General features: G+C 36.2%; 2 protein-coding genes across 5 annotated transcripts in view; one reads left to right on the top strand and one right to left on the bottom strand.

Annotated features, from left to right (window-relative positions):
• Positions 1 to 2,540, top strand: part of LOC137238487 (putative leucine-rich repeat-containing protein DDB_G0290503) — a 187,784-nt gene extending 185,244 nt beyond the window's left edge. For both annotated transcript variants that reach the window (XM_067763537.1, XM_067763538.1), the window contains one exon: positions 1,712 to 2,540. In XM_067763537.1, coding sequence (XP_067619638.1) covers positions 1,712 to 1,847 — 136 coding nt within the window. In that variant the 3' untranslated portion in view covers positions 1,848 to 2,540. The remainder of the gene's footprint in view (positions 1 to 1,711) is intronic.
• Positions 1,922 to 13,750, bottom strand: part of lsn (vacuolar-sorting protein SNF8) — a 37,474-nt gene continuing 25,645 nt past the window's right edge. For 2 of the 3 annotated variants that reach the window (XM_067763549.1, XM_067763547.1), the window contains one exon: positions 1,922 to 2,194. In XM_067763549.1, coding sequence (XP_067619650.1) covers positions 2,059 to 2,194 — 136 coding nt within the window. In that variant the 3' untranslated portion in view covers positions 1,922 to 2,058. Of the gene's footprint in view, positions 2,218 to 13,750 lie in introns of all 3 variants that reach the window. The other variant, XM_067763548.1, reaches the window with a different exon arrangement.

Genomic DNA, 13,750 nt, shown 5'->3' with positions numbered 1-13,750 from the left:
TATGAGCGAGTAAAAGAGTTTGTTTATGACTCCGATATGATGAAAATTATAAGCAATATCCTAGGAAGAAATATTCACATTTAAGCAGTTTCTTTTCTAGGATTTCATTCTTTTTTAGTTATACTTAGAGTATTTGGCATCTAGGTCATATAAATAGAGGGCACGCATTGTGGAAAACTGGGCAGTACCAGCCTCCACTCCCTTCCGCAGACTATTTTCGCAACTTTTCGGGATCTCTTCTTGTCTGCTTGAAAATTATTACGGAACTTTTTTGAAATCATATTCTTATAATTTTGGGATTGTTTTCGGTGTCAATTCGCCTCTTTCTTTCTTTCGAAAAAAACTATTGTTTCGGTAGCATCCCTCGGTTTAAATTTTCTTTTCAAAAATGCCTCCCTTTACAGACATTTCTAACGCGTTAATTGGTTCAGTCGTAGGTGGTTCTGAGGTAGTCACTGCCCTCGGTTAATTAATTTAAAATATAAGTTAGGGGCACATGGTACAAGTGTGGCTCCCAGTTCGGAGGTAGTCACTAAAACTGTCGCTTATTGTCAGTTTCCCATCGTGCGTAGCATACCGCAATATGCACCAATATATTCAACAACTTTATGATGCAAAATAAGAAACTTGGCTTGTTTGTCGCTCCTCATGCAAACACATGCAATCTACTCATTTGTCAACGTACGATGCTGCATCGAAAGTCTAATCTGTTCGGGCCTTTCAATTAAGCTCGTCACAAAACTTTTAATATCAAACTGGAAAAAAGCGACCAGGCTTAACACACTGACATTGTTGTTGTAGCAGTGCTTTGTCCAATCCAATAGGTGCGAGCAATCACAAATTGTCATCAAATGTCCTCTAACAAGAGTCCAAGGAAACTTGCTCTTTCAACAGGGGTGGAAAATAATGGGAGGGATGTTAAAGGCGTTGGTTCCACAATACAGTTTAAAAGATGGTTGGTGTCATATGGGGACACATTACAAGCAGGACATACATTTTGTATATCGGGGTTGATTCTGGATAGGTATAGGTTCTGTATTTCTTCCAGTGAGGAGTCTTTAGGCTTGGCGACCATATCGAGGGCGCGTAGCATGCAATCGGCTGGCCAATTGCTTTGTAAGTGGTAATGAGCGTTTCCTTATCTTTACCCCAAGTACCCCAAGGGGTAAGGCACAGACTACGGGACGCTCTTGGGCGTGAACAGCAAGGAGCCACAAAAGATTTATAAAAGTTACGAGGACGTCGGGTTTTGGGGTCTAGCCCAGAACAACCTGTCCGATGCAACCATCCCTTGCAGGTGACAAACTGACAAGAGTGTGACCGTCCTAAATTCTTTGCCGGCATACGTAACAAAACCATTTCTCAGGACCGCGGTCCGGTGAAGCACCCGGATTGGGTTCGATACCTACCCGAAGCAGGAGAGTATGGCGCAGTCCCGCTGCAAAGATCTGCTGGGAGGATGGGATGCAACAAAATGGTGGGAGGGACGCAACAAATTGTATGGGTTTACACTGAAATGACAGCCCTCGGTCAGGATAAATGCCGAGTTGCTCCGGTACATAGAACCGGCTGCCTTGGGAAGCGTGGTCGTGACATTCCTATTTACATGTATCCTTGATATAAAAACAAGAGCACATGTTCGGTATATTGTTCGGTTTCGGCCGAACTTAAACTCCCTTATTTGCTTATATTTATTTTTATTTTTTTTCAGATATAAACACGCTTTGTCCGATATAACGAAGAAGTTTGAGAGTCAAATTTATCTCCTTCAAAAAGAAAACGCCAACCTTAGAGCTGAAAATCAAGTGATTAAACTGCAAAATAATTATAATTCTGAGGATGATTAACATTTGGATAAAGCCAAAATTACGTTTATCTAGAATTTTGTTTTGTGTAAAAAAATACGTTTAAGCATCTTAAATTTTCCAGTGGGCTTGTATATATGTATGTATATTAAATATTTACTTTAAACAATTTACTCTATTTTTATATTGGTGTAAACATATACATATATGTACATATACATATGTAAATATAAAATAAAATATGCATTGATATTCACGTGCGTTGTGTATTTCGGCCGGGGAACAAACTTGGAAACCAGTAACTAGTTTCTACATCTTGCTCGTCTATCCAACATAATCCCACACTTAGAGTTTTATCCAGGGCTTGTTTTGCACGAAATTCACTCCACCTGTAAGTAAGTAACGTACAGCACTGTAAGTAAAATATAATATTAATGAATAACAAAAAAATTCAAAATACGTCAACTTACATAATTTTGTTACTAAATTTAGTAATTAGCGATTCATTAAGGGCCCATTAGTTTTCAGGGATTTTATTGTATATTAAATATAAGGCGGATGAGGAGAAGTTCTCAGATATGCAACCTCGGCAACGGGTTACAAGGGGTTGTTAAGCGCAATATAAAGCTTCACAGCTTCCCCACCCCAATTGACAACCACACCTACTCGGGGCGAATCCTGTTACAAATATATTGTGGGGAATGTTGGCAATTTCGATGCGTCACTGTGGTGCTAGTAAAGAAATACACAACAACAGCAAAGTAAGCAACCACACAGCGAAGCTAAGAGCGAAGAGATTATTTCACATACCCACATGCAGTCATCACATAAGAGCAGAAGTTATTCTCACACATACACACGCATATAACTAGAAGACGAAAGTGAATACCTGTTACCTAAGACCCTTGGAGAAATATGCGAACAAGGCAACAGAGAGTACAAAAGCACACTTTAACCCACTTAAGTGAAGTACGCGAGTATTGTAAAGTAATACCATAGTGTACCTATACCAAGTGTGTTCACTAAGCGATAAACGTCAAAACTACAAACAGCCTCGCTCACCTGATGGAAATCTCAGGTCTAGAGTCGCATTTTTGGTCTCAACGACAACATTTTTGACTACCAATCGTATGGACTTTTTCAATTTTTCAATCATTCGGAGCATTCGGTAATGGTATCCATTTTGAATTCGCTGTCATTCCGAATCCAGCGAGTGCCTGTCAGAATGCTTGACAGATAAGTCAACACACTTGTACATGTACACTATGAGTAATACTACCGAAGTAGTTGTAAACAAAGAACATTTTGCTATACTGAACATTTGAGTTATATATTCAATTGTTCAGCAATTCGAACTATAACAGAAGGTGCAGAATAATCAGGATTTCCCAAAATTCGTTACAATATGTATCATATCATATCACGTCATTATAAATGTGAAGTTGCATTTTTATTCTGCTGTGTTTATTTTGAGAGTTTTAAAATATGTTACCTAAAACTGTAATAAGTTTGTGACAAAAATACGTGCGAAAACGTAGAGTACATTTTCATTTGGTTTGTTTTGAAAAGTTCAGATTTTGTAAATTTTAAAGTTTTAAATAAATTTTTTATTCACTTTGTGTTCGCCGAGTCATTGTGCATTTGTGTTGTTGCGGTGTCATCCTTGGTTGCAGTTTTGATTGGTATCTCTTCACCTTGCAATTGTTTTTGTGCGCACTATTTTGTTTTCTTGCTATTCACCATTTACTATCTTCGCAGCTGTTTGTGTTGCTTTTTAAATGTCAAGTGACAGTGACTCTAAAACTGCTAGCTACCGCTAAGCTCCTAAACTTTCAGAGTTGCTTATTTATATAACTCTCATTTTCAGTGCTATTTCAACAACTTTTTTTTTATTTTACAAACATATCTTTACTATTTCTATATTCTTATATTTGCCTATTTTTATTATTCAATAAAAAATGACTTGCATTTTCAAAAAGTGTCAGGTAAAAACCGAATCCGAACATATTGTGTCCAGCTGGCTTTAGGATGGGCTCGCCCATGGAAAGTGCGCGGGATTGACTGCTAGAGTTGTTGCCACTGTCAACGATGGGGATGAGGGCGTACGTTGGTCATACAATAAATGCAGATCAACTGAAATCGACCTGTTTAGCAAAACGGAAAAATGCAATCAGTACGATAGTTTGTTCAAATCTTTCAAGTGTTTGGATGAGTTACCGCATTGCTTAGACAGAAATAGAGGCAACGGCGATAATAAACAAGAGTACTCTGACGATTCGCCTAACGCTTTGAACCTTGATCCCGCTCAGAACAATATTTTTGCGAAAGTGTTGAAACTCATAGAATTGGCTTCCCCTAATCCGCAAGCTGTGGTTCAATCCACTTCTAAGGCTGCCGAAAAAACTGTGACTTCTTATTCAGAAGCACCGGCCAAGAAGCTGGTTGTAGTTCCGCTGCAAAAATCGATTTTTGTGTCTCGCTTTGACAAAAACACTTCCGTCGAGGATATAAGGTCTTATATAATTTCGAAAAGTAAGGTTGACGGCATGACTCAAGAAAATTTGAATAAGAAATGCTTCCTGTTTCTTCATTTAGAATTGATGTATGCTCAAAAGATTTTGATAAATTTTGGAGAGCCCTGGGGCCTTTGTGCACGAATTTGTACATAAGACTATTGAGATTACTCAAAATTTAGCAAAAAATTCCTCCTCCCTAAAACTTAATTTAAAATCTTGCTTAAGCATTTACAATCAGAACGTCAGAGGCTTAAATACTAAGTTAACTGACTTATAGTTGAAAACCACTCATTGTACCTATAAAATAATAATTTAAAAAAATTTTAAATAGAACGGTTTTATTGAAAACAATACTTACATTAAGTAATAATAATACTAAAAGTTATGAAATAATTAGCTAGGTCCTAGGTACTAGGTACTAGCCATCACACTCCTCATCAATCTAGGGCGTTGATCAGACAATTAAATAACATTTTTTTTAAATTATTTTACTATACTGAAATTTCACTAGCAAAATTTGAACTTATGTGCTCCAAAGTATTTTGACGTCTCTTCTACCGGGACTTGAATTTTTTACTGAAATTTCACAAACAAACTTTGAACTTATGTGCAAAGTATTTTGATGTCACTTCTACCGGACTGTTTATAATATTTGTGCAATGAGCCAAATCGGACAGACAGGTACGAGTTTTGTGAATATCTCAATTCTTGCGGCACCTAGCGTGAATTTTTTTTACAAAAGCGGTTTCTATTTCTGTATGTCAAATATGTTTTCCAAATATGAGCTAAATCGGACCCCAATACGATTTTTTTGAATATATCGACGATCTCGATATCCCCTATCGGCGATTTTTTCATATGTCGCTTTCCATTCATGTATTTAATATGTATGTGTTCCAAACATGGGCTATATCGGACCCCAACTACGATTTTTTCACTATCTCGATCCTTGCGCCACCTGGCCGCGATTTTTTTCATATGTCGCTTTCTATTCATGTATGTAATATGTGTTCCAAATATAAGTAAACTCGGACCACAAATACGATTTTTTGAAATATTTAGATCCATGCGCCACCTATCGGAGTTTTTTTATCTTATTATTGTATTGTCATCGGGTTCTGAATTATATTCCAAGTTTCAAGCTTGTAGTTTGTCGGGAAGTTACTTAAATTTTAATTACAAAATTGGTTCACAACGGCCGGCCGGCCTGTTAAGTCAAGCTAAATAAAACCGTTTAAAAAATACCTTTAATGTTACTCAACCGCTTGATAGTGCAGAATTTATCAATGCTTGGAAGATTACATTTATTACCTCTATTTTTAAAAGCGGTAACAAGAATGATATTTTGTTTATGACATAGTTTGTGGAGCTATTGATTCCTCTGCATTGCTTGAATGCATTTCATTTCATATCCCAGTCCGAAGCTTGAGGAGTAAAGAGACCTTCTAAGAGCCTTAAGAGAATTTAATTTGTACTCAAGTGCACATTATATTGATTTCTCTCTACCAAAAACTAAATTTAAATTGTTATTAAATAGGATCGTTAATTAATTTGTAACTTAATGTTTTTATTCTGCTTAGTCTGTATTTTCATACATAATTTCATACAGATATTTTCTAGATCTTTTAAATAAATAAATAAATAAAATAAATAATGTTATTGCTTTTACCAAAATATACATTGAAATCATAGTAAACAATGGAAACATGAAACCCAATGTTTCTAATCCCGAAATTTTTTACGATGAGTACAAGGCCTATAGGAATACTCGCTTAAATAGAACCGGGGGTGGTGTTTGGCTAGCTGTACATTATTCAATTCCATCTGAAAATGTTTATTTATCCGGAGTTGATTTCATCGAAGTTTAAATGCATCCTAGTCTTACTAGACTGGGGTCATATTTACTTAGCCGTTTGCTTTATTCCACCGTCTTCTGTTCTATCAGTGTATATGCACCATATATCACTGTTGCAAACTGTGAATTCGATGTTAAAGCCCACGGACTCAATGATTGTATTGGGCGACTTTAACCTGCCACATATATCTTGGAACACCGTTGATCACAATATTGACCCCGTATCATCCAAAGTGTATAACGATGACTTCTTGGATGAAATTACTGATCTCAATCAGATTAACTTCTTTCCGAATAAGTATGGAAAAATCTAAGGCTTACCATTTGTTGACGACATATTTAAATTCCCTATAAATCGGTGTGAACCTCTTGTTTTGCCAGATGGCGTTTACCATCCTTCTCTTGAGATAACTTACGAAATCATAAGCACCGAGGTCGGCTGCACTAATAAAACATGTGTCTTTGCTTTTCCTCAACTAACTTTAACAAATTAAATAAAGAGGTTTCTGAGATAACGTGGCCTCGATATAAAGAGGTTGTAGAGCATAAAAATTTACATTTTAATAAGACCATTTATACTTTATTTCAAAAATATGTGCCCAGACGCATATACTCGTACAATGAACCAGTGCAAAACTGGTTTAAACTCTGATTATGCACAGTACGCTATTTTCCGTCATAAGTATTTTGAACTTAATAAATAGTGCTATAAAGTTTACGTACGTAAAATCAAAAGAAACATTTTTTGCAACCCGAGGTATTTATGATTTCGTAAATTTCAAACGCAGAATTAAGGGGTTTCCTTCTGCCATGAAGTTTAGAAATAGCATTTCTAGCGACAATCAATAGATTGCAAACTTATTGGCTCAATTTTTTCACTGTTATTACTCTGCTGTGGTTGATTCATCACCTACATGTTATCCATATGAACTGCATTCTAAAAAGTCAATATGTTTTTTGTAATTATCTTCTGACAAAAAATAGCTACTATCATGAAATTTGGTATGTGTATAAAATATTTCTTGAGCCTACAATTAAGACTTCGGTTTTTGACCACACTGTACCGAAAGTCCTGTTATATGTACTTACGTTTTTTTGCTGTCATATTAGCTCACTTTCCAAACACTATTTTGTTGGTTACGTTAAATTTTAAGTTATTCAATTATATTTTTCAGATTACATAGGGGCACATTAAAGGCGTATTTATTGTAATTTTTTAGTACGTACATACATTTGAAATTAAAGGAAACTTATACAATCCCAAATTTGAACACAATATATTAAACAGTATTGTTGTAAACAAAATAATTCAGTCATCTTCGCCTGTCTCAGGCAATGTATCTATTATCTTTCCAGTATGGGATAAGCTAATATATTCATAGTGAAATTATTTTGGTATGATATTCTTTTCGCTTTTAGGTCGTTATATTTTGATGATGAAATGTGTAAGAAGTGATCATACAAGGTAACAGGACCCTTACTAAGTATGAGAGAATTTCGTCTTGACCGCACAATTGTACTGAGATCGTATACCTTTTTTTTTGCTATCGTCAAAATAACCATAGTGTAATTTAACCAATGGAGAATTTTTTTCGAAGATAGCGCAACGCAAAGACGTAAACAATATTTTAACTGAAGCTGGAAGCAAAGCTTGAGAAAAGGTTTTCCAATCTTTAAAATCCGAATTATGAATTGAAATGCATGTATAATTTTCTGGTATAGTTCTTGCGTTCGAAATAATTGTATAACATTCACTTGGAGCCCAAACATTTCTATCGCGAATAAAAGACTCAAAAGTGATATGTATGGTGTCCACAGGCATCATGGTATGCCCAGGCAACAGATAAGTTAATTTAATGTGTTTTATGTTAGCAGCCTTCTCTAAGAAATATATTATCATTGCTTGCATAGGTCTGTTCCTGTTCTGCCCAACACAACTTTCACAATATAGACTTATATCACAATGAGTCACCCTTTCATCCACGATATTTAAGTATTGGAAAATTGCACTGGAAATTTCGTTACATCCACGTTTTCCATCCGATTCACCCCATAAAAAGCAATAACGGTTTCTTGTGCCGTTTTCGTAAACGCTTTCATTATAAAAAGCATATTTTCTTGAATAAAAAAGTTTTACGCTTTTTCCGTGTGGTGTATTCAATACTTTCTGAAGGTCGAAGTTGGCGCAGATATACGTCCCATTCTCTTTGCTTTTTCTTTGGTCCTCAGTTTGTTGTAAAAGGTTTTGTGCTTCTCTGTCCGAATTCTTATACCTTTCACAAATAATGCATTTGTCCTTTTTTGGCAAATGGAAGCCTATATGGTATTTATTTTTGAAAATGGTACGAAAAACTCTTAGGGTTAACTTAGCTTGCTCCTGATTTGTATTTATCAAGTGCTGCGTGTAGCACCTATACAAAGTTGGCACGTTTCGAATGTACTGTGGAAGATATAACTTAGTACTTTTGTTCCTACAATAGTGGGAAGGAACTGCTGGTAGGTGTTCAATGAATGATTTCAAAAGAGCCACATTCATTTCGTCAGACTTAATATGGGGAGGAGGTCTTTTTTTTTGGTCAGACAAGAGGTATTTGAAGAGTTATGTTTTTTTCTAACACATATTAACGTGTTTTGGGAAATATTAAGTGTTTTCAGTAAAAACTGCTGACAAATTTTAAAACGCTTTTCGTTATAGGTAATGAAATATGCATAGCTTCACTGTTTTTTAAGGCTATCTGATGTTCTCCTTTGAACGCATTTCCGGGTCATGCACGATAGAAGCGAATCTCTTTGTCGTATCTTGTTGCCCCAAAAGTATTCTTTAGCACCAACCGATCTTGCTCACTAAGCTTTTCACAACACTTTGTTCCACACTTTTTAACTACGCAGGGATTTAGTTTAGCTTCATATAACTTTCGTTTTTTACCCCGAAGTGTTTTAGGAAGTTTTAGTTTCTTCTTGTACCCTATTGTTTCAACGCATATCTCGTTTTCTAATTCCCCAGAATATGTCTTTTCAGACTCAGTATCGCTATATGGCACCAGTGTGTTATTCTTGATCGTTCATTGGTATAAAAACACAGTTTTGTTATTTTATTTTAAAGATAGTATTGTTACGAATATTAGCAACACTAAGGGATACTGCCATCTCTAGGCCGATGCTAAGCAGTGACGCGAATTCACATCAATAATTCAATCATTATGTCTACACATACGCGTGCACGCGGCGGAGAAGCAACGCACAAGCACATGCAGATATCTTATCTGAAATGCTCCTAAAGGTATGCAATTGTGATTGCGGAAGTTTCGCTCACACATACAAGCGCATGGGGTATGAGAGAAGTTATAAAAATTATACATCTGTAGTTGTAGCTGAGAAATTTATCACTAACTAGTAAGTTGTGGAATTAGAAAAGCCTAGAAATATGCAACGAGGAGGTCGGACAGTATAAAAGGGCGACAACAGTGGAGGCGAGAAGTCAGTTTCATTTGAGCTATAAATCAGTTTGGTTATTAAGCAAGCTACTCGTTGCAAAGTATAAGTGTTATTGTGAAGTACTTTAATAAAGGCCATTATTCAATATTGGAGTTATTTATTCAACAGTTTAGCGATACGAACGTTGGCAGAAGATTGCAAATAAGGGGAATTGCCGTAAATTCGTTACAATATAAAATAATTAATCACCTTATTTTGAAAAAGCTCCATATTAAATTAATAAAACCATTTTACTGGATTTCACGAACTTAAGCAGAAATGATTTGTATCAAACTAAAATATATATTTTCGTTTTCAGCCATATTTTTTTCTTTTTGCAAAATGGTTGCTTAAATCATGGATATACAGTATAATTGCAACAAGTGCTTTTGCGAACAATAATAAATATACACGATAAAAGTGAAAATAAACATTGCTCGTAAGATACCACAGAGAAGCATTTTTGAGGTAAGTAGCAATTTTCGGTCACAAAAAAAGTAAACAAACCTCAAAATTCACTTACACTAAAATTTCTTTTTGATTTAGCTTGAGAAGAAGGTGCAAAATAAGCGGAGTTTCACTAAAATCGTTACAATATCGAGCCCTTCCCGCAATTTAAGTGTAACCAACAAAAATACAGATATTAGCTTTTTGCTGAAAACCGATATTTTTGCATGATTTGAATCATCTCACAAATTTTTATAATAGAGAATAGTACCGTTATTCTCTATTATAAAAATTTGTGAGATGATTCAAATCATGCAAAAATATCGGGTTTCAGCAAAAAGCTAATATCTGTATTTTTGTTGGTTACACTTAAATTGCGGGAAGGGCTCGATATTGTAACGATTGTAGTGAAACTCCGCTTATTTTGCACCTTCTTCTAACGTTTGCATCGCTAATTGTTGAATAAATAACTAATGGTCTTTATTAGACTACTTCGAAAGTATTCACAATAACACTTATACTTTGCAACCAATAGCGTGCTTAAATCAAACTGATTTCTGACTACTCAGCTTGGGCTACTTTTATACTCCCTGCCCAAATGTCTAGACGTTTCTTCTGCTAGAATTTTCTACTTGGTTACCAGCTATACGCGTGTGTATATGTGAGTATTACTTCGACCGTTGACTACATCTGTGTGTGAGTTATCTCTTCGTTGCCTTGTATGTATGTGGGTAAATGGTGATTAATGTGTTTATGTAGCTTACTTTAATGTTTTTGTTGTTGTGCATTTACTTAGTAACAGCTTAGAGATGGTAACTAATATTCGTCACAATATGTACCACATTTGTTTCCTGAAGATGTTCTATTATATCTAAATACCCTAAAAAGACCTAATTTGATTCCAACATGTTTTCTTAAAAAATGTGCGGAATACATTATTTATTTATCTGTTTAACCTCTCTTTAAAGCCGCAGTTACCCACGAACGTACGTACAAAAAACGTGTCAGCTGACACGACCTATCTTATGAATGTGCAATGTAAACGAAAACTCACCGACGTTCAACGCACGTACGTACGCAGAGACAGAGGAACGTAGAAATCAAAACAATATTGATTATTTTCCGTAAGGACGTGTCAGCTGATCGCTCTCTCACTAGACAGAGTTGCCTAGTAAACTTTTTTGCGCTAATTTTTGACCGTTTGCAGTTTTATGCAAAAACACCTAATTTAGGTTTGAAAAATTGTGGAAATAATTCGAAATAATTATGTAAAAGTGCAGATTATAAATATGTAATCTATTTATACTTATTTAATATTAATCCCAGCCTTTAACAACATCAAAAATTAAAATAGAAAAAGTTGATGGTTCCATATGCATGCATTCAAACAGGTTGATGGCAACATATTTTTCGTTGCCACTACGGGCATAAATTTCGCTCAAATGTGTGTGCGTACGGCATACGTATACATACGTCGGTGGGTAACTACAGCTTAAAGAATGGCATTTCCCCCGACGGCTTGGAAATAATCTTTTCTTATCCCACTCCATAAAAAAGGAACCAAGGCGTCCACTGAAAACTATCGTGGAATAGCAAAGCTCTTCGCTATCAAACAATTTATTCAAAGAAATCGTTACTAATCACCTTATATTTTCGATTTCGACATTCACAGATAGTCCTTAGCATGGCTTTTGTAGAGGCGAATCAACCACAACCAATTTGCTTGAATTTACAACTCACGTCTTTAATGGGTTTAGAAACAGTTTCACACCGACGTTATGCAACTTATTACTTGTCTATAAACTCGAATTGTTTGACTTTTAACCTGGCCTAACTCGCTGGTTCTCCTCCTATCTTTGCGGCAGAACTAAAAGAGTAATTTTTAAAAATATTTGTACGAATGTCATTGATGTTCCCTCGGGGGTGTCTGAGGGCAGCCATTTTGGTCCCATTCTGCTTTTGCTCTTCGTAAAAAATATTTCCACAGCTATAAAATATTCTAAAATTTTTATGTATGCCGACGACGTACAACTTTTCAAGTCATACGCAGAAGTCATACGGAGAACGTTCTGTACTCCAGTCGGATTTTCCCTCACTATAGCAGGCACCTTGTCGTTGGTATGAGGGCTTAGCTGAACTCCATAGCGCCCGACTATGGGGCTGAGCGGTTTAGGGCCTGCATCTACGCCATTTCGCCTCATAGGAGTGCGGCGGGATGTCGGTGACCAAGAACTGCCAACCCCCATTTATTGTAGTAATTTCGTCTAAATTTGGTAAAACTTTGCTTTTGCAAAGATCGCTCTTTGAGATAACCTCACGGTATATTATGTAATGCAACAAATAAAAATATGACAAAAACGTATATTTTATGACCCTCAAAGCCCTTGAAAAGTCCGAAAAATCGTATATGAAGTATATCAAGTGTATTTAGGTCATGTTATGCAAATGAATAACGATGCTCCCACCGGAAAGTATTCCCGCCGACACCTATTTTGTCAGCAAAGGAAATCAGATACCTGTATTGGGATTAGAACATAGGCGGTGAAGACCAAATGTACTATCCCCCAGCGGGTTAGGGGGTCAGAATATACCCGCGGTAGGTATGCCTGTCGTTAGTGGCGACTAATAAAATACCAGATTCAAAGGGCTGTGTAGCGCAACCCTTCAGGTTGCCAGCGCAATATACAGCTTCTCCAAACCCAATTGTCAACCTCACCTATGCGCGGCGAATCCTGTTTCACTAACAGAAGAGGCTCTGGCGACCCCAAGCTCCTCATGGAAATTAGGGATGGGGAGGGAGGGATTGCCTGAAGATTTAATGTGGTCATATAAATCGTTCCCGAGATGGTCGGGCTAGCACCTTAATGGTGCTGTGTTACCGGAGCGTACCGGATATGTATCCGGCAAAGGACCATCACATCGATAACACTCCCCAAAACCTTCGGGGAGCAACCTTATCGCTACAACAACAACAACAACCAAATCTACTATGCTGCTCCCGATTGGTATAGCAAATGAGTGAAGAATGGCACACTACGCAATGCAGCTGGTAAAATAAATAAATACCCTAGGGTCTAGACCAGGGATGGGCCTATTTTCGGCTCCTAAATCAGTTTCAGTGCACGTGAGTGCTAGGTGTGACGTTTGTATGTTTTGGGGTGTTAGGGGAGTAAAAAAAAACATTGGAAATATCGTACGCCTCGTCCCAAACGTTATTCATCGCAAGAAGGTTGCGGAAACACTAAAAAACTGAAATGAAAATATTCTCTCTCAACCTCGAAAACCAATTCCCAAACTGTGTTGCAATAGTACGAAAACAAAAACATAAATTTTTTGGCAAGAAATACGAAAAACGGAATAACCATAGACTGAAGTTGACTTTATGTTAACCCTAGAATATCATACTTCGTCGAAACGACGACGCATATTTTTGCTTTTGGTTTTTCTCCTTAAATTATATGTTTTTTTTTGCTGATTTTTTGTATAGATAATATTAAAAAGCTAAACTGTTTTTGTCTTATTTCATTAAAATACATTAAAAAGAATTTATTAATACAAATTTAAACATCTTTTTTAAACAGGAGACATCCTTTGTACCCTTTTAAATATTACTGTAGTCGATTCGACGAAGTATGATGTTTACGTATTAAAAA

The sequence above is a fragment of the Eurosta solidaginis genome, chromosome 1 (assembly GCF_040869045.1).
Source record: "Eurosta solidaginis isolate ZX-2024a chromosome 1, ASM4086904v1, whole genome shotgun sequence".
Lineage (NCBI taxonomy): Eukaryota > Metazoa > Arthropoda > Insecta > Diptera > Tephritidae > Eurosta > Eurosta solidaginis.
Note: the sequence above shows the minus strand (reverse complement) of the source record. Positions and strands in the feature narration are given on the sequence as shown.